The following is a 25,031-nucleotide window of genomic DNA, read 5'->3' on the forward strand; positions in this document are numbered from 1 at the left end:
GTACAGGCATGGTCCAGCATAATCACTATTGGAGAGCCAATCAGGGCAGCAATGTGTAGAATTGGCTAAAAGAGGCTAGAAAACCATTATCTCTGCAATCGGGGGAATTTAAAAACTGTATTTTATGGAAAAAAACTGTGACTGCTCTTTAACAAAATGGCATCCAGCTTTAATTTACCAATATATAATAGTAAACGTTCTTTTTTGCCTTGGGAGGATTTTAAATCCTAGGCATATGATATACAGACCTCAGGTCAGTAATTATTCCTTACCTCTGTCCTGCTACTAAGTTGCATTCCCTATCATTCAACTGCCTATTGCCAGCCTTGGTAAGAAAATGGAATCTGGTAGCTGTGCTGTGCCAAAAGCTTCCTCCTGAGGAACAAAATATGTTATTTGCAAACAAGCATTGGTGTACCTTCCCTGTACCAGTAACATTTGTAGCTTATTCACCTTTATCCATGCTTTAAAGCTATGTAAACACATCGTATGTCAATATCATACAAAAACCATATGATATCTGGAGGTGGAGTGTACCCTGGTTATCACGTTAATACAATGGTGCATCAGAATGGACTCAACATAGACTTATCACATACGTTTTTCAGATATTGTGCAGGGAATACATTGCCTGACAGGTTAAAGTCTACCCTCAACCTTAAAAATGACTTCAGTTTACATTTCTCTGAGCCCATATGGTAGTGTGGCCCAACCAGAAATGCAATAATATTATTCATATCATAAAAATGTGTTTTGAATTTACATTAGAGCCCTGTGGATTTTAGATTTCAAAGTGTCAACTATAAGATTTCCCACAATTGTAGGTGCAATAGTAATTTTGACAACTTTGTGTTCAGTAATTAGTGTAGTATTTCTTAGCTATTCTCTACAAGGTTTATAATGTAAACAAATCTACATTTGCAGTCACCTCCAGGAAAAAATGTTGTAAAAAAAGTAAGTATATTTTATAGACCATGCAAGTGAACATGCAAATGTTGTTTCTTTATTTTACCTGTAGTGGTGTACTTTTTTTTTCAAACAAATCAGTAGATCTAATGATACTGTGATTTTATGTAGGATGCCCCCCTTTAGCAGAAATTACTTTTTGTATGCATTAAATTGTTTTTTGCATAACTGCCAACCAGCCTCCTGCCACTCCTGGGTGCAATGCTTTCCCTACTTTTTTATGTAGTTCAACTTTGGGACAGATTGCCTTGTTTTCCTAATATGCACAGTTGTTTTTTATGCAAAACCATAAAATTTTGGCCACCATGTTTGATAGGAAACTGTAGGCTTGTCCAAATGTTCTGTTTGAACAGCAATTGTTTTTTTCTGTCAAATGCAGGTTATATTGGTGCAGTCTCTTTCTGACTGTATATGTATGCAATTAAACACTAGCTGTTGTAAGAGTTACTTCAGATCCTGGAGATATTTTAGACAACTTTAAGCATCAGTCAGTTTTTGGTCTCGGTTTAGAAAGATTAATATGATGACACCAGACATTCGATGTCTGGGGTTTGAATATTGCAATTCCACCAGAAAAATCCCTATACACATAGGTATACACATAGCCACCTAAGCTGGAACCCCTGGTTCTAATTTTTGGATCTGAAATGGGGGGATAATGTAGAAATGTACTTATTACATATGGTACAACTTATTTATTTTTTTTTCGTAATTTAGTATATTGAAATGAATGCACCACAGTAATCTCCCCAGAACTGTTTTCAAGCTGGGTAGTAAGAAGAGATAGGCAGGTGGTCCAAAAGTGCTCGGGCCAACACAGAAAAAATAGAGGGTTCCCAGTTGTTGTCGTCATAGGATTCCAGTTACCCAGAGGATTCTAAACTTTCTACTGCTCTTATTTTTTGTTACATTTTTTCATCATCTTTTTGTGCCCCAACTTTTCAGTTACCACCCATGGAATAGTGCAGTATGGTGCATCTGGATAAAAAAAAGCTGGGTTAGTACACTGCACCATGTGTGATTTGTTCATGCATACTACATTTATCTCTACAGCTTCTATGAGGTATACTTTGTCACATTACTGTACTTGTAACAAAGTTGTGTTATGTGTAATTTTCTTATTATACCAGAACACTGGATTGTGTTTTATGTTTAGGCCCCAATATAAATATATCTACTAACCTCTTGTCCCTGTCATTTCACTTATTTTGTCATAGTCCTACCAACAGTAATGATATAGTAGCAAACACAGGGGAGAGCAGTGTTAGCTGCAATCTGCCATACATGAATCAGCACAGATGGCTCAGTGGTTAGCGCTCTCGCCTTTGCAGTACTAGGTCACAAGTTTGAAGCTGGGCAAGGATACTATCTGCAAGGAGTTTTTATGTTCCCCCATGTTTGTGTGGGTCTCCTCCCACATCCTAAAACCATCCAGGTAGGTTAGTTGGCAACCCTTTAAAACTTGTCCCTAAGTTAATGACCTAAGGCTATGGTAAGGACATTAGATTGTGGGCACCTTTGAGAGAGAGCTAGTGATATAGACAAAGTGGTGCCTGGGAAAAAAGTGACCTTTGGATCTATTGTGGTATTACCCCCCTCATACAATATTTACCAAAAAAATTGGCACTTACAAAATGGGGTTTATATAAATATATATGCATACCACAATATTACACAACTGTTTATTATTGTGATATACATATATATTCATGTAATTGGCACTTTTGCCATTTTGTAGATGCCAATATTTTCGACAGTTAGTGATATGTCAATGGACTTTGGAAAGTGCTGCGTAATATGTTGGCGCTATAATAATTCAAGTTATTAATAATAATAAAAATGATGATGAATGACATGTAGATAAGCAAAAAGCCTGTAAGAAGCTGAGCTCTTTTTTGTTTCTATTTTTCTATGCCTATTGGTGCTATTACAATAGAAGTCTTTGTCAATATATTCATTAGCTTTGGGGCTTCCCCTTTAACTCCTACATTTTTTTTTTCCCCCTCTAAAACCCTGGCTTTCCTAGTCATAAACCAATCATGTTTTCAGTGAATTTACACATGGTTGGTACAGGTCATTTGCATGCCAGTTTTATCAGTTTTTGCTAAATACTTTGAGCTCTTACAGTCTGGACTTTTTGAGCACTAATTAGAGGTTTCATTTGATTGATTTTTAGGCGCTGAAAGTAGAACTTCAGGCTCTGATGCAATAGCTGGTCTGTCTAAAATGTTTAATGAACAAAGAAATAAAAGCACCAAGGAATCAAGGAAAACTGGGAAAAGCAAAAAGGTCAGTTGAACTGTAAATTACTTTGATTGGTCCTTTTTTAGTGTTTTGCTCAGCAGTGGATTTTTGAATGTGTAGCACAAATCTGTATTGATTTGCTAAAGTACTGAAGCAGTTGAATATGTCGTTAATGCCTACAGCTTATTGACTTGTCTACTCTGAACAGCAATGACTGAGCTGTGAGCATAATTTGTACATTGTATATAATGGGAATAGAGGTGAAAAGCATAAAAATATACAAATTGGTTATAACATTCATATTCAGTTTAGCCATTATGCACTGAAGGATTTGATATTTTAAAGTCGCTTTTAACTGTATGACTTACTACACTGTCTCTAATCACTGAGGCAGTTGGTTATGTGTAAAACAAACCAAATTATAGTCACAGACTTATTTTTTTTCTTCACCCAATCTGGTCATTTCTACCGTGTTCCTATCTAAGATACAGTGATTTCTTTTTAAGGCCAGTCCCTTGTATCCCCACGTACATGAGCATGTGCAGTTATGAGAAAATGTAAGCTACTGTGTTATTATATAACAAAAAAAAATGCCAAAATGGAGAAGTCATATGTGAAAAACAATGTATAAATATACATTATTAAATAGCTTTAACAGCAATATCTTGAAGTAATTGTTTTCTGTAGGACTTTCTCTGACATCAATGTTCATCAATTTTGGCCCACTCCTATTTACAACATTGCTTTAAAGTTTGCTAGCATTCATTTATTCACAAATCTCATAGGTTTCTGCCACAGCATTTGTTTGAGGTCAAGACTTTGACTGGACCATTGCGACAACGTGATCCTTTCCTTTTTAGCCCATCTGTTCTAGATTTACCGGTGTGCTTGGGAACATGGTCCTGTTGCATGACCCAATTTCAGCCAAACTTCAGCTGTCCCATTGATGGCCTCCAATATGACTCTACAATACTTAAGTATGCAGAGGAGTTCATGGTTAATGACTACAAGGTGCTCATGTACTGTGGCTGCAAAATAAAACCAATAAAAAGTCCAAATCATCACCCTCCACTAGCTTGTATGAGATGTTTGTACTGATGGTTATAGCCAAGCATCTCTGCTTTGGTCTAGTCTGTCGAAAGGACATTGTTACAGACATTTTTTGGTTTGTTCAAATCTAAGCTGTATTGCCATGTTCTCTTTTTTTAGACCTTCAAAATATGCCATAATTTTTCAGTCTTTTTCTAATTGTACTGTCATGAATTTTAACATTTTCTATGCTAAATGAGACCTTTTAATTATTATTTTATTAACTATTTGTATTCATTTTATTCTTAATTTTATTAATTATTATTAATATTTAATTATTCCATGGTATTTATTAATGATTCTTTGCTGGCTTTCTTCATAGCCAAAGAAAAATTTGTAAAACAGTGTTCCTGCAGATTTATGGAGCATGGTAATAAGGATACAAAAATGGGCAAATCCTTGGCTGGCACCTTATTCACTCACATTTAGGATATAGCAATTGTTTTTTATGTGTTTGTCACTTGATACCTATTTAAGTTTACTTTTTTGTTAAGCACAGACTATTGGTAGATTATCAGTGCTAACCTTATATAGATGCAGACTCTGAACCTTAATTTACAATTTCTATAGACTGTAATTATTACGTTCCCTACAGTTGTATGCAAGCTAACGTTAGGATATTCACAGTTTAAAGAAAACTGTGAAAGTTTCAGTGAAGACAACTTTGGAATCTAGGTAGCCATCACTGATGTTGTCACCTCACATCAAAATATCAGACGTCACTATTTCTCACAAAGATAAAATGCTAAATAACCAGAAACCATGAAAAAGTTTGCTACGCACATTTCTGTATCTACATGCTCTGTATTCTGTATGTTAGTAGTGATTGCAATGAAACCTTTGATGTGTCTCTCTTGAAATCCAGGCAGCAATGGGTGACAGCACCTTGGTAAATAGAGAGTGGAAACTTGTGAATTCTGGCTTGTCACTAGATAGGAGAGATATGAAAGTCCTGGTGACACATTATTTTCATTTTGTGCTAAAGCAATAGTACACAGTATTTCTTCCATTCCTTCATTCTTTGTTTTATTTGTGTCTGCATCCCAGTAAATATACCTGTGTTTATGAACCAAGAGGCATATAACAGATACTGTACTTTGGAAATTGTATACCTTACGAAGAATATGTACAGCAATATTTCCTATTGTCAGCATAACTCCATGTATAGAGGAGCTGTAGTATGTGTTACATATACAGAACACATGTCACAGCACCTCTAGGGCTGCGGGAGTAATCAGGGGAGCGGAACTGTCAGCAGAGCAGAGCTCCGCTGATTGCTCTGCTCCCTGATTGGCTGAGGAAAAGGAAATCCTGATGATGCTTGAGCTATCATCAGGGTTTCCTATTTCTCACCCAATCAGAGAGCACTAGGGATGAATGGGCACAAGTCTCCCCATTCAAATTTAGTGCTGAATGGATAAGAAATGGAAAACCTCAGCCAATCACAGAGCACTAGAGGTGAATGGAGAGCCTTGTCCTCATTTAACCCCTAGTGCCCGGGGATCCCTCACTGTCAGGAGGAGTCCCATGGCTGTGCTCATGTCATGATTGCAGCCCTGGGAATCATCCTGTCATTTAGAAAAACTTCTGAACATGCAGATTTATTGGGTGGAGATTTAACTGATTTGGAAGTACTGGCTGCTATTAAAACACCTAAAGTTGGTAAATGGTGTGGTCCAGATGGGTTCACAGCCCTCTTTTATATATATATATAAAAAAAAATGTCTGATCACATTGTTCCACAGTTTCACATTGTTAACTACTCTTTATAATTTTTTAAAATCTTCTGGATTTCCCAGCTATGTTGTAGGCACAGGTGGTGATAATCCCTAGACCGGATAAGGACCTACTTTGTTGGGCTAAATATAGGCCCATTTTGCTGCTCAATGTAGATATTAAAATTCTAACTAAATTATTGGCCAATAGATTGTTTTGTCCCTGTGCGTCAAGCTTCTGGTGTCGTATATTGTTACCTAAATTTTTACATTAAATAATCCAATCAAAAGCTTATTCTTCTTTCCTTGGATATGAATAAAGCTTTTGATTCAATATCATAGCAGTACCTCAAACTTGCATTGCATGAGTGGAATTTGGGCAAGGAATTTATCTCTTGGATAGATACTATTTATCATTGTCCAACCGCAATGGTTAAATACTGTGGTTATACGTCCAAACCATTTACCATTGCTCGAGGCACCAGACAAGGGTGCCCCTTATCTCCGTTGCTCTTCATTCTAGCACTGGAGCCTCTTAACAGCATATAATAGGCACAATGAGGATGTTCCTGGGTTTTAAACTTCGCAATATACCCATAAGATTTTATTATTTGCGGATGATATCTTGTTATATATTACCTCTCCCCATGTTTCTTTGCCTTCGATATTCGATGCCTTCGATACACATTTTTTCCACTTTTGAAACAATCTTTAGGCTTAGAATTAATCCTGCAAAGTCTTTGGCCTTAGATGTGTCCTTATCTTCTGTAAATTTGGATATTCGCCAAGCTAACTACCCATACAAATGGGTCAAAATGTTGCCTTATCTTTGTATCCAAGTTGTCACAAATCCTATGGATTTATACAAGGCTAATTATGTTTCTCTGCTTAGGTCACTTCGTGCTCTTTTGAAATTTGCTTCATATTACCTGGTTCGGATGTATACACGCTAATAAAATGACTTTTTGCCCAAGCTTCTTTATCCAATGAGGGTCCTTCACATACATTTTCCTTATAATATTTGTCACATTCTAAAAAAAAAAAAAAGGTTTTGAGATTTGTTAGGGCATCTGCAATTCCGTGAATCAATTAAATTGTATTTTTTCGGCCTAAATTGTCAGGTGGTCTTGGAGTACTTCATTTGTATTACTAATATAAGGCTTCTTAAAAACCACCTCATATTTCTATCCAGAACACTGACTCCCATATGGGCGCTTATTAAAGCAACTGTTGCGCAGCCGATATCTTTGTCTAATCTGATCTGGGGCCCTCCACTCCCAGATCTAAAGGTGTGAGTCGGTTTATGGTACATATGTTAAAACTATGGGATTCAGTTAAGTATTAAGCGAAACCTATTAATGTACATTGTCCGTTGTTGGACTTATTCAATAACCCCCTTTTTCAACCAGGTCTTGTCAATAAAACTGATTACTTATGGTGCACCCAACATAACCTTACTTCAGTGGTTCTATGTTATCCACTTTAGAGATACATTCTTTTGCCTATCTTAAGGAGAGAGAAGTATGAAAAACCTAATAAAGAACTTTTCCATTATTTGCAAATATGCTACTTTATTTCTAGTCTGATTTCATGTATCTCAGTTTCCTTTGACTTTTAAGCTGCGTACACAGGTCCAATAATTATCGTTGGAAACGACTGACGAACAACCGATTGGCCAAAAATTGTTCTAAAAAAAAGTGACGCTGACTAACGAGGATTGTCATTGGAATTGAACGACCAGCATGGTGGATCTGATTGGCTGAAATCATTAACTATCTATCTTGTGTCATTCAGTGATCGTACATGTTGCTGCAATACACATACTCCTTTACATGTCACTCCCTGCATCGTTCAAACCATTGTATCTAGCGTGTGTACAATATTGGTGGATTATATTTGAACGATCGTATCGTTACAGCATGTACAGAATTGTGCACAATACGATTGTTCAAGTATAATTGTGCATAATTGTTGATTGGTCGTAATCGTTCGTTTTCTAACAATAACTATTGGAAGTGTGTGCCTACCTAAGCATGTTTGAACAAATTTCTAGAGATAAACCAAATACAACAGGTGCTATATTCTCTTTTTTTTTTTTTTTTAATAGTTCTTTTGTGACTTCATGGTTTAATTAACATTTATGTTATCTATTGGCTTGAGAAAAGGAGCTCTCCTTTGTTTTCTCTGAGGAAGATACCTCTTGCTTATGGCAAGCTATTCCCAAAAGTTCCAGAAATGTACTTGTTCTAGAAAACTCTTATAAAGTTCTTATGACATGGTATCTAACTCCAGCCCAGATAGCACATGTGGTTCCATCCTTGTTGCCAAATTGTTTTAAAGGATGTCAAGGGAGAGGCACCATGGGTCATATATGGTGTAAATGTCCTAAGGTGTCTAAATTGCAGATATTAGTAAAGCATGATTAACTCTGTCCTAGGCCTTAATTTAGCTAAAGATCTGTGACATGGTTTGTTTCATGTTCTTTTCCCTACTATCGATAGGAAGTTGACCATCCTTATTACACACATTTTTATGGCTACCAAACAAGCGATTCCTTCTGCTTGGAAAACTTCTGTTCTGTACTTTCTAGAATTTAAGAATCGTATGCATGGTATTGGTTGGTTGTATTTTTTTTTTTGCCTTCCCTGAGAATTTTTTCTCTTATTTCTATCTAAAATACACTTAACCTTTGAAGTGACAGGACCCATTCCCCCTTTTTTTTTTCTTTTTATTGTGGTTATAATTTTATTTTATTATGCTGGGTTCAACCATGTGTGTTTTTTTTTTTCTTGTTTTTTTTTTAAATATGTTTTCTTTTTTCTTTTTATTGTAAAGATTACAGGTAACAATTCCTGTGTGGATGACATGTGTTTTGTATCTCTGTCTTCCATTTGTTTTCTGTTTTTTTGTTTTTTTGTTTTTTTTTTGTTTTCTTTTTTGTACTGTCTATTTTTTATTACTGTGCCCCTGGCTAATTCTGCTTGTTATTTTGATATTTTATTTCAATATAAACCTTTGTACCAGAAAAAGTGTAATTGGCTATCTTCAAATCTGTGTGACAGTTTTTAGAATTGAATGTGAATGTTTTTAGAACTGTGCTAGAAGATGCAGATGACACACACTGATATTCACATTTTGCAAACATTAAGGAAAAGATTAACCATATTACTTTCAAACAGGAGTGGTGTGGCCAGTGTACTACATGATGGCTAAATGGAAAATGGGAGCACTGACTAAGCAGGCTGTATTTTGTGTGCAGTGCTGTGTTCCAATGCTCTTTAAATCACAATAGGAAAAGACCTTATATAATCATACCCTGCATGCGCCATACATGTTTACACTACTTCAAATAGCTCTCATGATTATAGTTGTTTAGAATTTCATTGTCTGAGAGTAATTAGATTCCCTTCTTTTAAAGAAAACACAATCTTCATACAAATAATTCCAGGATGTTTAGTGTGGCACCCTGATTGATATTCACAGCTTGACTTTAATATTTTAGGCAGTTGATGCTGAAACATTTAATTAGCAAAATGTTAGTAGACAAAAAGGCATCACTAGTAACATCTCTCATGCTGTTCCGTATCTAGTTTCCAAACCCTACTCTAGCTGGAGGCAGTTCTGCTATGAACAGCTGACAAAACTCTTATTTTAAACATCTGTATGATTTTTAGTGGATAAAATTTAAGTCCAATTCACAATGGATACACCTTTTTTTTAGGCATGCTGCAAGTGTGTTTTATAAAAGTCTCCAAAGTGTTAAATTGAAAAGGAAGCTGCAGTTCAGGTCCTACTTATGTGCACTACTGGAAAAAAGGGTCCCACTGACATGAAGATGTTTCTTTCTTTGCAAAACTCTGCAAACTGTCCTCCTTATTAAAAGAGCCATTTTTTAATTTGCTGTTGTTAAATTACATTTCTTTATAATTTGTAGCTTATATGATTTTTTTTAAATGCTGACAATAGATGTCACTTTCTCAGAGTATAGCTAACCTATGTTCTCCTCAGAAATGTTTTTCATCTGGGTGGGATTTCTTTGTGTTATAGGTGTCCAGTAACCTCTATATTTGTACCAGCTTTCTGCAGGCCCCCTATACTTTGTTTCAGTTTTTTATAGCTACCATACCAGTATGTCCTATTTTTCCACCTTCTCTGTATTATGTCTAAACAAGTGTTTTTTTAATCAGAGTTCCTCCAGAGCAGTTCTAGACCTTTTTAACATGGGAGAACCCATGGTAAAACCCATTTTAACATGGGGGAACTTTCAGGTCTTTAGGGAACCTCTGCTATAATTACTATATCATCAGATCACTCTACATTAGTGTGGTGGTCAGTGGGAAGAGTTACAGCCTTACAGATAGCTTAAAAAGGTCATTGGTGTCAGTGGTAACTGACATCATAGGCACAAATTGCTTATTGCTCAAGGAATCTCTAATAGCCTCTGGATGAACCTTGGTTGAAAAACACAGATCCAGAGGTTGCTAGGGATTCCCTGAACAACTTTCTAATGTCAATTATCACTGACACACCAATGTTCTTTTTTCCTATTTGTAAGGGTGAGATTCTTCCTAATGGCCAGTAGCGTAAGATGAATATTTCCTACCGACCACCACACTACATTTCTGTGAGCTCTGTGGATATAGTAATTTTAGCATAAGTTCCCCAAGTTCTGAAAGTCTTGAGGTTAACATGGCTTCACAATGGTAAAAGGGTCATGAAAAGCTGATCTAAACTGTCCATAAAAACAAAACTGGCATTTAGCGCTTCCTAATGCCTACTGCTAGGCTTTATTCAGGCATTTGTAAGTGACTGCAAAGGCTGAGCAAAGCATTTATTTTTTTTGTCTTGAATTGAAATTGAAACCACTTGGTTGGGGAAAAAGCTGGGGGAAAAAAAATAGTGACAAAGCCATTCCAATTCAAGTCTATATAGAAGGCTTGAGTGGCTAAACGCCCTTGAGTGTTGCATGTGCCGTCAGAAAAAATGCACAGTAATGCTTCTGCCTTCTACTGACAGGACAAAAGGAAACAAAAAAGTGAACATGTAAATTTGTTCCAATGATAATCATTTTTCAAGAAGCTTTTACCAGTTAAACAGCTTAAAACTGCTGATATTTTACAAGTTTCTAGAAACTCAGATTCCTGAAAATACAGGAAATGCTTTGACTTAAATATAAACCTAGAGCACAAAATGTTGTTGTCACTGTTTACATTCAAAAAGTGATCCCAAGAAATGCCAATAAAATCATTATGAATAAGTATATCCAATGTGTTACTTTTAAAACACCTATTTAAAAGAAAAAATATAAATCACATGAGCTTAGTGTGTATTTTCCCTTTTTTTAAAGAGACATCTATTGGTGTAATTCAAGTATAGGCCAAGGGTAATTTTTCAATCAGCGTTTTGAGCGTTTTACACCCCCATAGTAAACAGGTTCACAGTTCAGTTTCAGTGAGTTGATACAGTGGGCTCACTTAACTAGAAGCTGGTAGAGATACAATCTTTAAATTCTGCTGTTTAAGGTGGAATTGTAGCTCATAGTACCACATCCCCTCAGTCTTTATACAATAATATACTTACCACAAATTGGAAAGGTACAGTTAGGTCCATAAATATTTTAACAGAGATAACTGGTTTCCACTTTTGGTTCCGTACATTACCACAAATATTTTAAATGAAACAACTCAGATGCAGTTGAACTGCAGACTTTCAGACTTTAATTCTGTGGGTTGAACAAAAAGATTGCATAAAAATGTGAGGAACTAAAGCCTTTTTTAACACAATCACTTTATTTCAGGGGCTCAAAAGTAATTGGACAAATTAAAAAGCTGAAAATAAAATGTTTATTTCTAATACTTGGTTGAAAACCCTTTGCTGACAAAGGTTGACCGCCTTTAGTCTTGAACTCATGGACATCACCAGATGCTGGGTTTCCTCCTTTTTAAGGCTCTGCCAGGCCTTTACTGCAGCGGCTTTCAGTTGCCATTTGTTTGTGAGCCTTTCTGTCCGAAGATTAGTCTTCAACAAGTGAAATGCATGCTCAATTGGGTTTTGGGTCATTGACCACCTGTATTATGAAAAGCCTCCCAATCAATTTGACTGCATTTAGCTGGATTTGAACAGACAGTATGTCTCTGAACACCTCAGAATTAATTCTGCTGCTTCTGTCCTGTGTCACATCATGAATAAACACTAGTGTCCCAGTGCCACTGGCAGCCATGCACGCCCAAGCCATTACTCTGCCTCCGCCATGTTTTACAGATGATGCGGTATGCCTTGGATCATGAGCTGTTCTGTTAAAGGCTGATCTTTTTTTTTTATTTTTAGCAGTCCAATCTAGCCTTTCTGTTCTTGAGGCTTATGAGTGTCTTGCACTCCATTGGATCATAAGCTGTTCCACGCCCTCCATACTTTTTTCTTGCCATCATTCTATTAAAGGTTGATCTTGGTTTCATGTGTCCAAACAATGTTTTTTTTCAGAACTGTGCTGGTTTTTTAGATGTTTTTTTTTTAGCAAAGTCTAATCTAGCCTTTCTATTGTTGAGGCTTATGAGTGGCTTGCACCTTGCAGTGCATCCTCTGTATTTACTTTCATGCAGTCTTCTCTTCATGGTAGACTTGTATATTGATACGCCTACCTCCTGGAGAGTGTTGTTCACTTGGTTGGCTGTTGTGAAGGGGTTTCTCTTCACCATGGAAATGATTCTGTGATCATCCACCACTGTTGTCTTCCTTAGACGTCCAGGTCTTTTGGCATTGCAGAGTTCCCCAGTGCTTTGTCACTTTGCCACTCCTAATATTGTAGCAATTTCTCGCATGGGTTTTTTCTGTATTGCAGCTTAAGGATGGCTTGTTTAACCTGCATGGAGAGCTCCTTTGACCGCATGTTTTTTTTTTTGTTTTTTTTTATCGAATCTCGCGATCCGTGCTAAAACACACCCTGTGTGTAAAAACACAAAAAACGTGCACTGGGGTACTATTTGGTAAACCCTCCTCTAAAGAGGAAGGGCCACCCTTTTCCCCAGACCCTCCGAAGCCAAGCTCCAGACGAGGCCTGGGTACTGAGCCCATCCAGCTGAAGCTGTAATGGACTTACACGCCCCACGCCCCCCTGGCCGAAGCCAGAGAGGGGCCTTTTCCCTCTGGGACCACATATGCAGGTCCCACCAGATACTCAGCTGGGAGCTCTCCCGAAGAGAGACTCCCACTAAGGGAGAGAGCCTGGTTTTTAGGCCTAGGCACTCTCCACGACATAAGGGCTAGCCCATAAGGGAATAGCACCCTCCATCAAAAAAGTGGCAGACAAATACCACACCAGTGACTGTGACAATACATAAAAAACATTTAAATAATGTGCACTGTGCATAACACACAGGGCAACAGGTTTTAAACATTGCCCATCTACACTAGCCGCAGCTAATGCAGAAAAAGGCGATATGCCAAATCAAGTATAAACAGTGACGTGACTGTGCATCTTAAAAATCAGTGGGGTCCCAAACCCAGTGATTTTAACGTGCCCCTGGATCGCCACTCCAAGGGTACGACACTGGAGCGAGATTCGGACCACTCGTCTGACCGATTGGTAAGGCCAAGCTTTCCCTGCCCCAACCAGCGGGTCAGTCAAACCTGTGGGAGCTCTTTCTCAGGGAAGGCCCAATGCTCTTTCTCCGGTGGACAAGGCAGCCCCTTACAGAGCTACACCAACCGGTAGACCGTCCTTAACAGAGGTACTCGTGCACTGCATTCTTGCCAGGAATGCCAGTGCCTTTCCACCCTGATCACTGGAAGGATTAGGTACTACACTTGATCTACACTTGATCTCAAATCAACTCCCGACCTTTTATCTGCTTAATTGATAATGACATAACTTTTGAGCCCCTGAAATGAAGTTATTGTGTAAAAAAAATTAGTTCTTATTTAAAAATATTTGTGGTAATGTACAGAACCAAAATTATAAAAAAGTTGTCTCTGTCCAAATATTTTTGGACCTAACTGTATATTGTAGGGTCTTTGCTGGTACCTTCGTTTAAAACATTTAATGTGTACTTGTAATGTGGATGTTCAGGATTCAACCTGGATTTATACCTGTACCTCATAGTGTACATGCTTCCTTTATTTCTCCCATTAAATTAAATCAGAGCAACTCTCCGTCCTGTGGTTGTCCTCTAACCTTTATCATATGCCCTCTGCCACTGTTGGACATCATAATAAATCAAAAACCTTACCCTTTTGTATTTTGTCAGCAGCGGTGGTGTAATCTTGTCCTGCTTTGTGAATGATTGTAAGTATAGTAGTAGTCTGTGTGGAATAAACGCCATGTCTTCAAGAACTGGGGGTTTCTAAGCTCACAGCACTGCCTACCACACAATATATCAGCACAAAGGCATTCTTGTAGAGATAACATTTAAATGTAGACCACACTAGGAAATCTTACACATGAAGCTGATATTGTGTGAAAGTGTGCAGGTAAATAGAATGATTCACAATATTTAAAAAAAAAGAAAAGGCTGGAGTTCAGCTTTAATATCTCCTGTGTATTACATGTTACCTGTTGGTCAGAATTTACTATTTTCTCTGATGCTGCTGTTTTTGAGCATGCTTATTCCTCTTCTCTCAGAAATTTTTTCTTGATTCCCCTCTGGGGTATCTAAAGGCTAGCATGTGAAAGGTTATTTTGGTGGTTTTCTGTACCGTTTTGTTTATCTAAAGAGCATTCAGCACAGTATGGGTCGTTTCCTTATATTTCAGTAGATTGGAATATTGGTAACCCTTTTCCTGGACTGGGACTGTCTTCTTCTGTTATCAGTGGTCCCCAACCCCTGGGCCGCTGACTGGTGCCAGTCTGTGGCTGGTTGGTTGGGTCGCCCACTGATGACGGGAGGTGAAGGCCGCACCAGCAGCTCTCCTTGCCCTGCTTTGGAGCTGGTGGTGGGGCGCTGCTGGGAGTGGTGGAGCGGTCTATGTGGGGCTTGCACTTCAGTGCTGTTCCGGTTGGCTCTACCGCTTGACAGCACGCCAGGTTTCTTACACTGCTCTGTTGTTCTCAGTTGGTGTGCTGGTTGGAGCCAGAGCTGCTGGGGATGGCAGAGTAGTGTAATCTGTACATGTACCGGGCTGTGCCAAAATCTTGAGCTGTTGGAAAGGTTGGGGACCACTTCTCTATGTCTTTGCTTGTCTTTACAGGCTGATGTCTGGTGTGGGTTGCTGTGGGATTTGGCTTTAGGCAGATGTATCTCCTACTTTTGCCTTTAGTTCTCAGGTCCTTCTGATGGCTTATCATGCAGGAAACTCTTTTTACTGGTACTAGAGAATTGACACTTCTTAGAAAACAATGTTTTCAATTCAAAGTAATTGTAAGTAAATAAAACATTTTATAGAAAGGAGAAACTCTACAAGTATGCATTCAAAGTACTTTCTTTTATTTACCCAACTGTTTTATGTTGTTCACAAGGTCTCTTTTTGATGTTTACAGTTTGCCCAGTCCCTGTGGATAGATAGTAAAAGAAAATAGTAACACAAAGATGAGCTTGTTATTCTATTATTCTGTCCTTATCTACAGTTATTGCTAGCACATGGCCACTGCAGTACAACTGTGACTGGCTCCTTTTTGCTGCCTTTCCCTCTCATACTACTCTGATGTTCTGCTGAATACATTGCTTGTTATTGTAATCAAAGTTCCCCAACATTTAGTGACAGCATTTGGATTTGATTTCTACATATAAATCTATGGGCTCTATTTAAAAAACAGTAATTCGGACATTCCCTCAAACATTCCAGGTTCATGTGTTTCAGTAGCAGTAATTTATACCTATGAATGTAAGATTCTCTGTTTTATAACTAAAACCCTATAAGTTGATGAAAATTGCTATATTGGTAAATCCTCTGCTGTCTGGTAAACTTTACAGGTTATTTGCTCTTTAATGCCCTCATGCCGTACATTGGGGAAATCACAACAGAATCTGAATATCATATACTGCTAAAACATGATGCAGGTTACTAAAGTTTACAAATAGGAGGGTTGCTGCATATGTGGAGTTGTTCTTGTGTACCTTGTGCTACAGGTACATCATTTGGAGAGCATGTATGCACATCTCTGCACAATGATAAAAGATGTTTATATTTATACACATATGTGTATATATATTATATATATATTGAATTGCTTGAATTTGCTGCTATGTGATGAGGTATAAAAGTTTATAGTAAATAAAAACATGCAGTTTTGCCGATGCATCTAGGTACCTACATATATTTTGTTGATGAAAAGTCATAAGAGGTGTTGTAAGCATGTATGCCTATGCACTGTGTATGTCTGTCTCCCAATTTTAGATAAGTGGTACAGATTGACAATCGAAAATCTGTCCATCAATAATCCTTTTTCTTCAGTTTCCCAGCCTGAATTTCAGATCACGTGTTCAATACAGGGACTGCAGTACACTGTTTGGCCACTAATGTTTTGGCGCTGTTCTGCAGAAACGATTGCTTAGCTAAATACATGTTGAGACGACCCTGCTCCCTGGAACTGTGCCAGATGTCCATGGTGCTGGGAGAGTAAGGCTGGCCTGTGGGTGGAGGTAAGTATAATAATTGCTGGATTTTTGATAGTCAACCTGTATTTGTTTGAGTAATGTTACCACAAGTCTGTTTTTCTATTGCTCCTTTCCTCCATGAATTGAGTATTTTATGTTTTTCTAAGCTTAGCTGTAAACCATCTATAATCTGGCTAGTAAAATACATATGTGTGTCTAAGTTTGTGTGCATGTATGTTTCTATTTTATTTAAAAGTAAATATTTTTGACTGATTTATTACACTGGGGAACAATTTTCAACAAATTTTTTGTTGACTTCAATTTTTAAGCTTATTTACACTAAAATAGGTATTTTGATTCTGAAAGTGCAGTTTGTTTTCTTCTATCATGTCAGGGTTTTTTTTGTACTGCTTATAATAATGCAATTACTGTAGCATGGATTTGTATAGGCTATTCATTCACGTGTAAGACAGTGTGGTCAGAGGTTGTGCGCTGCTCTACGTAGTGAATAACCAAAATGTATTTTTCTACTTGCATTTGTATTTCGTACTGCCTAAACAACTTTGATTCAAATGTGGCAGTTTCACCATTCCGGGTCAAAGGGCGAACAACAGCACATTTGTAGAGCAAGCCTATTTGGCATATTTCAAAGTATATTTGGGTCAGTCCCAATTGGCCATTCAGTTTCTCTGTGTGAAGAATATGCAGACATAAAGAGTCATTGAGTTGTTTAACACAATTGGGTCATCATGTTGACCTTAAAATGCTATGCCTTCTTTCTTGGTCAGCAACGTAGATACACCAAGTATCCCTGTTATCTGTGAATGGAGGACAGCAGAGCTCGTGAGAGGTGGAAAGAAACTGTCCTCCAAGATCTGATTCCTAAAACCAGGTGAGCCACTTGTTGATAGAAAATTATATTCCCGCCTCTGCACATGAAACTGGGTCTGGTGAAGCAGTTAGTTAAAGCTTTGCCAACTTAAAGGAGACAGTTTCAAGTACCTCATTTTAGTATTTCCTAGCCTGTCATTTGAAAAAAAAAAAAAGGCCGGTGTGTGTTTGATGGTCCACAGATTCGGCAGCTCTTAAAAGATGAACATTTCATCAGGACAATGAATGAAGAATTCTTGGTTATCTTTCAAAGCCGTTTTCAAGGACTTTCTTGGAAACACACGAGCAAATAATTACACAGAAATTGTCAAAAAACTGTTGGAGAGCTACAAAATGCTTGGTTGCAATATGAGCATCAAGGTGCATTTTCTGCATAGCCATCTTTTCAACTTCCCGGAAAACCTTGGTGCAGTCAGTGATGAGCAAGGTGAACAATTCCACCAAAATTTGAAGGTCATGGATGTACAGTATCAGGGTAGATGGGATGTACATAGGATGGCTGATTATTGTGGGAACATGCGGCGGGATTGTTCTAACACTGAACACTCCAGGAATAGCTATTAGTGTATATTTTTTACCCGTTTACTACACTAACCGATTAATTTTCAAATGTTTTACTGTAAAAAAAAAAAAAAAAAGTCAGTAACAACAAATCCTTTGTATGAACAAAAGAAACTTAAATAAACACTACATTCAAAGTATTTTTTCATTGTATGTAAAATTTGTATGTTTTTTGACAAAAATGGAGGGTACCCTGTATCATAAAAACTGGATGTGGTAGCAAAAAAACTGGGGTCATTTCTGGATTCACCACCCAAAAATTAGTAAAAAAACAAGTGTAAGATCTAACTCAACAAATAATGCGTTCCCCAGTGTTAAAAAATTGACTTGCCTTTTCAAATGTCTCCACTAGGTTGTGCTGTTACCTTTGCAATGCAAAATATAAGTGCATACATAAATTATGATCAAGACAATGTTAAACTAAAAAAAATATCAGAATATAATACAATCTCTATTAAAAAGAATTATGAGGTCTTTGATTAACATCTACTCATTGTTAGTAATTTAATCTGTGTATGTATTAGAAGTACTAACATAAAGTTGCTGTAGGGCTACTCTTTTATTGTGACATTCTGTTTGTATATTTAATTTGTTGAAAATAATATTTTTGGGGGTTTTTGAAGCAACATGCATTGACTCCATATACTGTGTAGTTGTATCCCACAACTCTACCTTATTTTTTTTTTCTGTTAAGAATCGTTTTGTAATAAAAAGTGACCTTCTCCGATGTTTAAACCAATACCCCCATAGTTGTGCTTGATTACAAAAATGCACACAATTCTTCCACCACTCTGTACAGCTTCCACTGTACTTCCAAAGCTTCAGATACAAGACCCACAGCTCTCATTTGGAAATGTAGCCCTGTTATTTATTTATTTCGCCCGTCTTTCCTCAACTGTTCACAGGATACAAGGCATTTCTCTCATCCCCATCATCATTTCATCATCTGCCCCTTTAACTGAAGAAGAAATTAGTATGGCTTGGATGCCTTTATGTGTTAAATTTATTTTGGGTTCCTTTATGTCATCTTCTCTAAAAGCAGACAACATCTTCTATCTACTTAAAGGACACAATAGGTTCCCTCAGTAATCCAATTCTGGACATTTCAGTTTATTTTACACTTGACCCAAAAGATGCCCAACATTCACTGTTAGTTTTTAAAGGTCAGGTTAGTCTTTCTTTACAATGAGCCTTTCCTTTCCAGAGAGTATATTTTATACCTGCTCAAGCTGCTCCATCAACCTTGCTGATTTTGTACATTTGTCCTCTGACATAGAAATTACCAATCTATAATTGTAATAGTAGGTTTATTGTAGCTGTGAAAGACAGAATAATACCAAAAGAACCTTTAAATACCCAATGCTCAAAAGTCACAGCTTGATGTGCATTGTAATGAGTGAAGTAATTGTAATGAGTATGCAGGTAACGAGCTGAGATTAGGAGCACCCTCTGTAATGGAGTGCTCCTAATCCAAGCTTGTTACAGTACCTGTATAAAAGACACCTGTCCACAGAAGCAATCAATCAGATTCCAAACTAGCCACCATGGCTAAGACCAAAGAGCTGTCTAAGGATGTCATGGACAAGATTATAGACCTACACAAGGCTGGACTGGGCTACAAGACTATCACCAAGCAGCTTGGTGAGAAGGGGACAACAGTTAGCGCGATAATGCGCAAATGGAACAAAACACAAAATGACTCAATCTTCCTCGGTCTGGGGCTCCATGCAAGATCTCCCCCCATGGAGTTGCAATGATCATGAGAACAGTGACGAAGCAGCCCAGAATTGCACAGGGAGAACTTGTCAATGACCTCAGGGCAGCTGGGACCATAGTCACCAAGAAAACGATTGGTAACACACTGCGCCGTGATGGCCTGAAATTTTGCAAAGCCCGCAAGTGCCCCTGCTCATCACAGCACATGTACATGTGACGTTCTGCGGTTAGCCAATGAACATCTGAATGATCCAGAGGAGAACTGGGTGAAAGTTTTGTGGTCAGGTGAGACCAAAATTGAGCTCTTTGGCATCAACTCAACTGGCCGTGTTTGGAGAAGGAGGAATGCTGCCTATCACCCCAAGAACACCATCCCCACCGTCTAACATGGCGGTGGACACAATATGCTTTGGGGGTGTCTTTCTGCTAAGGGGACAGGACCCTTTCAGCACATCAAACGGACAAGGGACAGGCCTTGTAGCGTCAAATCTTGGATGAGCACCTCCTTCCCTCAGCCAGGGCATTGAAAATAGGTCGTGGATGGGTATTCCAGCATGACAATCACCCAAAACACACGGCCAAGGCAACAAAGGAGTGGCTCAAGAAGAAGCACATGAAGGTCCTTAAGTGGCCTAGCCAGTCTCCAGACTGGTTTATAGGGGTTCAAATAATCATTTCACTCACTGTATTTTGGGTTAATAGTTACTAATGTATTGACTTGTACTGCTTGCATGAATCTGATAAAAGATCTCTGTTTTTTTATGTAGATGGAGCTTTTGCACAGCATTAATTTTAATGGTAAAAAATTCATTGGGGTATATGTAATTGTTGAGGTATTTGTTCATATAATTTATTGATCTGTTTTTATTTTTTGACCATGTTTAAGGACCAGAAGGTCCAGATCATACACTGGTCAATTCTTAGCTAAAGAAAAGCCAAGAATGTACAAGCCAAAACACTTTTTGTGTGAATATTAACTTCAGCTAGGAGAATAAAACATTTTTTTTCCCCAAGAGCCTTTCTCTGGCCTACATAATGTTTCAATATCTGCAGTCATGAACCTCATGTTTTAGTAAGTACAGATTTCTAAGTTGATGCTGGATTGGCATCTTAGATTTTTGCCAGGCATAACTCTTACACTGGTAAGATATCATTCCTATTTTCCAGTATCCCCAAAATGTTATACCCACATAAGATTAGCTGCTTGGCTCATTTTAGATATTACTTGAAGTCTACAGCACCCTAGAAATAATATTTTAAAATATTACAATACGTTGTAATTTAAATGTGCTGCCTTAAAAAAGCACTAAAAACAAAGCTCTGGTCCTTTAAAAGCCCAGCGCACAGCAATGCGGTGATCAGGTAGTAAATTAGCAACTACAGGCCTTCTTCATGCCTTCCCCTCCAGTCGCCATGTGTGTTTTTGGTATATGTCAGGCATGTCCAAAGTCCAGCTCGGGGCAGCCTCTGTCATAAAATCAATAATATGCGGCCCGCCTGCACTGTTGACCACAGTATAAAATATACACATGTACAAAAAAGCTATTTTATATTTCATTAGAGTTGATCAACTGCCTTGCAATTATCCGCTCGCTACTTGGCGGGCATAATTTGCAGGATGGGAGTCCCCGTGTGTGCACAGGCAATCTCCTACGTCATTATAGTGGGCTGGTGCTGTGCGGGACCCGCGCGGACCACGCCCACTCTGCACGGAGCCTGCACTGACACCAGACTCTGTGCACAGGGAATCCCTCACATCACCCTTGTGGGCATGTGCTGTGCGGGACCTGCGCAGACAACACCCACACCAAACCTGAGTACGTGCTGAATGGTCACCCCCCACACATTTTCTCCTCACCAAATCAGGCCCTCTTTGCAAAAAGTTTGGACGCCCCTGGTATATGTGAATGCAGCACTGATTGGATCCTAATGCATATACATAATATACATATACAAGAGATGAAATGTAATGGTGAACTATATAGGTAATCACATTATTATATTTTATTTACATTTTTTTTTTTTTTACTGCGTGGAGTTTAGCTTTAAAGCTACGTACACACTTGCAGTGGTTCCCATCCAAGAATTGTCTCAGGGCCGATAACGGACGAGAATCTGGCATGTGTACAGTGCCCGTCGTCCACCGTCCTGGCAGATCCATGTGCGATGGGCAACAATTGATCCTAATTAAAGTGAAGGAGGAGAGCGTGCAGTGGGGTGCCGATTCGTCGTTCCCCCCCACCCCTCTCCATAAAGCACAACGGTGCTGTAAGTACAGCACTCGTTCATGCATCATGCAGTAGTTTGTTGTTGGAAAGGATTGTGAAAAATACCTTTCCAATGCCAATTATTGCACGTGTGTATGCAGCCTAAGTGTTAATCAGCATGTTGCTTTACTGTCTTTATTACATACTCATAAAGGGTCAACTCTGTCTTGAGCAGCTGATAACAAGCTCCCCAAAGTACGGAAGAGCTGAATAGAAGAAACAATGCTCCCAGCAATAAGTCAATCATAAACAATTTCTCACCTGTCTATAAAATAGTGTAAAAAACACCCATGAAAACTATCAATTGTAGAGAAACCAGTTGTCACCACTCCTAATGCGTCAACAGCAGCTATCCTGTCTACATTGGCATTTGAGTATAAATTATTGAAAAGGTATATATGGGTAATTATTGATTCATTAATGTACATTACAGCTATGGACTTTAACACCCCAACACCAACTAAAAGTATTTAAAAAGTCACAGAAATATACATTTAAATGCTTCTATCATTTTTCCATTTATTGATTTTAATTTCTTGCAAAGTGTCTTTAAACTTGCTATAAAAATTGATTTCTTTAGGAAGAGTCAGTTCCCTGCAGGTTGTAGCCCTTTCCTTTTCTGAGAGTGTCTAAATACTGTCTGTGCTGGTTTAGGCCCTCCATCCCTGCAAAAACCTACATTTGAATAGCAGCCGGGCAAACCGTGAAGGGTAATACAAAAGAGCCATTTGCATGAAGCTCTGAGGCTGCTGACATCTCATTCAAAAAAGCAGTAGCCAGCAGAGGGCATTTAAATGTTTTCATGAGCTAGACCTTTACAGGTATAAAAAAAAGAACCTTTCTAAAATGTGTTAAATACATATAATTTTATGGGTAGATTGTTGTAGTAATAAATGGCTTGGTATCCATTTCTTTTTGTTATTGTTACTGAATGAATATATAGCTAGGTAACATTTGGTGTTTTGTGACCTATATTATTATTATTATTAATAAACAGGATTTATATAGCGCCAACATATTACGCAGCGCTGTACATTAAATAGGGATTGCAAATGACAGACTAATACAGACTGTGATACAGGAGGAGAGGACCCTGCCCCGAAGAGCTTACAATCTATATTCAGTAAACATTTATTTATGTCCTTTTTCAATTTGTTTTCTGGCATTTTTATAAAATTACTACTAAAACTAGATCTGGAAATCAACCTTAATTTCGATGGCCTGTTGATAATATTTGTTTTTGTTTTTCCAGGTTACACGATCATTGGTTATGACAAAAATGAGTGTTGAGTAAGTGTTTCCACTTATAACTTCCATGGTTTTGTAAATTTCAATATCAATTAATGTATTACCCTAAAGTCAATTGAACTGCAACAGCTATGTTACTGCAATACTGTAGTTGTCTACATAATAGTTGTCTACATAAAAGAATACTTTCATTAAGTTGGCCGTAGAATCTTTAAAATACTTATCCAAGCATCTTCCTTAGCGTATACTAAGATTTATTTAAATAATATTATTAAGTGGAACTTTTGTTCAGCTTTAACAGTATATGGGGATGTTGTTTTTTAAAGAGAGGTTAGTGGCAGCCTTCACATTTTCCACATCTCAGGTTTAAAAAACATGAGACGCAGTTAAAAAAAAAAAAGATGATTTTTTATTAAAACGTTGTGGCCCTCCATGACTTTGTATTTAAATGAAATTCTTCCTTCTCTTATGTTTCTACCAAAGCTAACCTTTCCTATAATTTCTATGTATAGAATATTACACCCAAGGGGAAGATACCACAGTGCCATTTTTATCTTTTGCATTTAAAATGAGCAAAAAATAAAAGGTTTTCCTGGGTGCATGTTTTTTCTGTGTCCATCTGGCTCTGGGGGCAATATTGCATAAAATGTTTTTTGGTTCTTAGGTGTTTTTTTTGTTTTGTTTTTTATAATAGCCAAATAATGCAAATAATGCAGTACCAGCTTGTCATTTTTAAGGCTGATAATGTTATCAATGACAAAAATAGAAGGTATAAAAGGTTTCAATTTGTACTGTGTACCTTAACATTTATTTTATTGACTCAGGGTCTGGTTACTGTGTGGTAATCATAGGGGACCATTTTCACACACTTGGAGACATAAGTAAATATTTATGGTTCTAAAATCTAAAATACTGACCTCCAGGACGCCCAGGAAAGTTGGTGTTGAAGGCAAAAGAAATGAGGCAGAACTCAGAGGAAATACTTTCACTGGAGAACAAAACCCACCCCTACCTTTAGCCATCTTATCTCCAGCAATCTCTAGGGACTTCTGCTTTGTAGGTCTGTTTTGATATATGTCTTTGTTAATATCTAACATGAGGAACACTAGAAACGTGCCAAGTCTTATGTTATGAAGATGAAGAAAGAAAAGCCTGTGCAGTAACATTTCATCACAGTGGTTTTATTCAGTTTGTTTTTACTAATGTGTGCAAGTTAAAAAAAAACCTTTTAAAATAGTGTATGATGTATGTAAAGCTTTTGGAAAAGGAAAAAGCACAAAAGTATTTTTTTCATAGATTCCTGTCTTTTCTGGAGGATTGTAAATGATAAGAAATCTAATTATGAAAATGCTTTGTTTTGGATTTCATTTTTTGATCTAAAGTTTAATTTATTCTATAATTCTGTAATCCCCCTTTCCTCCCTAACTAGCCTCCTGCATTGTTGACATCTTAAAAACTAAAAGTAGCACTTAGCTGGCTGTTCTGTAATGTCCTATAGACTTGAATGGAACATTGTTCTTGCCTTATGAGAATGTTCTTTTTAAAAGGTATCAAGAATGGCGATAGGAAACAATGTATTGTGACTTATTCAGTCCGCCCCTTCAGTATTAAGGTATTTACAGACCTTTCTGATTTGACCGCTTTATCCTACATGGACGATTTATAGTGCATCCTAAAAAAATTAGGCTTTTTAACTACTGTTAACCTTGTCTTAGTGGTTCACTAGCTAAAGCATTCTTACAACAATGATGTTAGTTTTGTTTTCCTCCAGATACAATAGTCTTAAAATGAATTACTTTGCATCA

The 25,031-nt window shown here is 37.6% G+C and overlaps 1 protein-coding gene and 1 long non-coding RNA gene across 3 annotated transcripts in view; one reads left to right on the plus strand and one right to left on the minus strand.

Moving 5' to 3' along the window:
• MCPH1 (microcephalin 1) overlaps nucleotides 1-25,031 on the plus strand; it is a 156,964-nt gene that overhangs the window by 19,445 nt on the left and 112,488 nt on the right. For both annotated transcript variants that reach the window (XM_072408430.1, XM_072408431.1), the window contains 2 exons: nucleotides 3,143-3,255; nucleotides 23,231-23,268. In XM_072408430.1, coding sequence (XP_072264531.1) covers nucleotides 3,143-3,255; nucleotides 23,231-23,268 — 151 coding nt within the window. The remainder of the gene's footprint in view (nucleotides 1-3,142; nucleotides 3,256-23,230; nucleotides 23,269-25,031) is intronic.
• LOC140328660 (uncharacterized) lies at nucleotides 1,495-24,227 on the minus strand. The gene is made up of 3 exons (XR_011920324.1): nucleotides 24,144-24,227; nucleotides 6,944-7,045; nucleotides 1,495-1,944 (listed from the first exon to the last, which is right to left on the minus strand). It is a non-coding gene; the product is annotated as an uncharacterized lncRNA (long non-coding RNA).

Source organism: Pyxicephalus adspersus, chromosome 4, assembly GCF_032062135.1.
Source record: "Pyxicephalus adspersus chromosome 4, UCB_Pads_2.0, whole genome shotgun sequence".
NCBI lineage: Eukaryota > Metazoa > Chordata > Amphibia > Anura > Pyxicephalidae > Pyxicephalus > Pyxicephalus adspersus.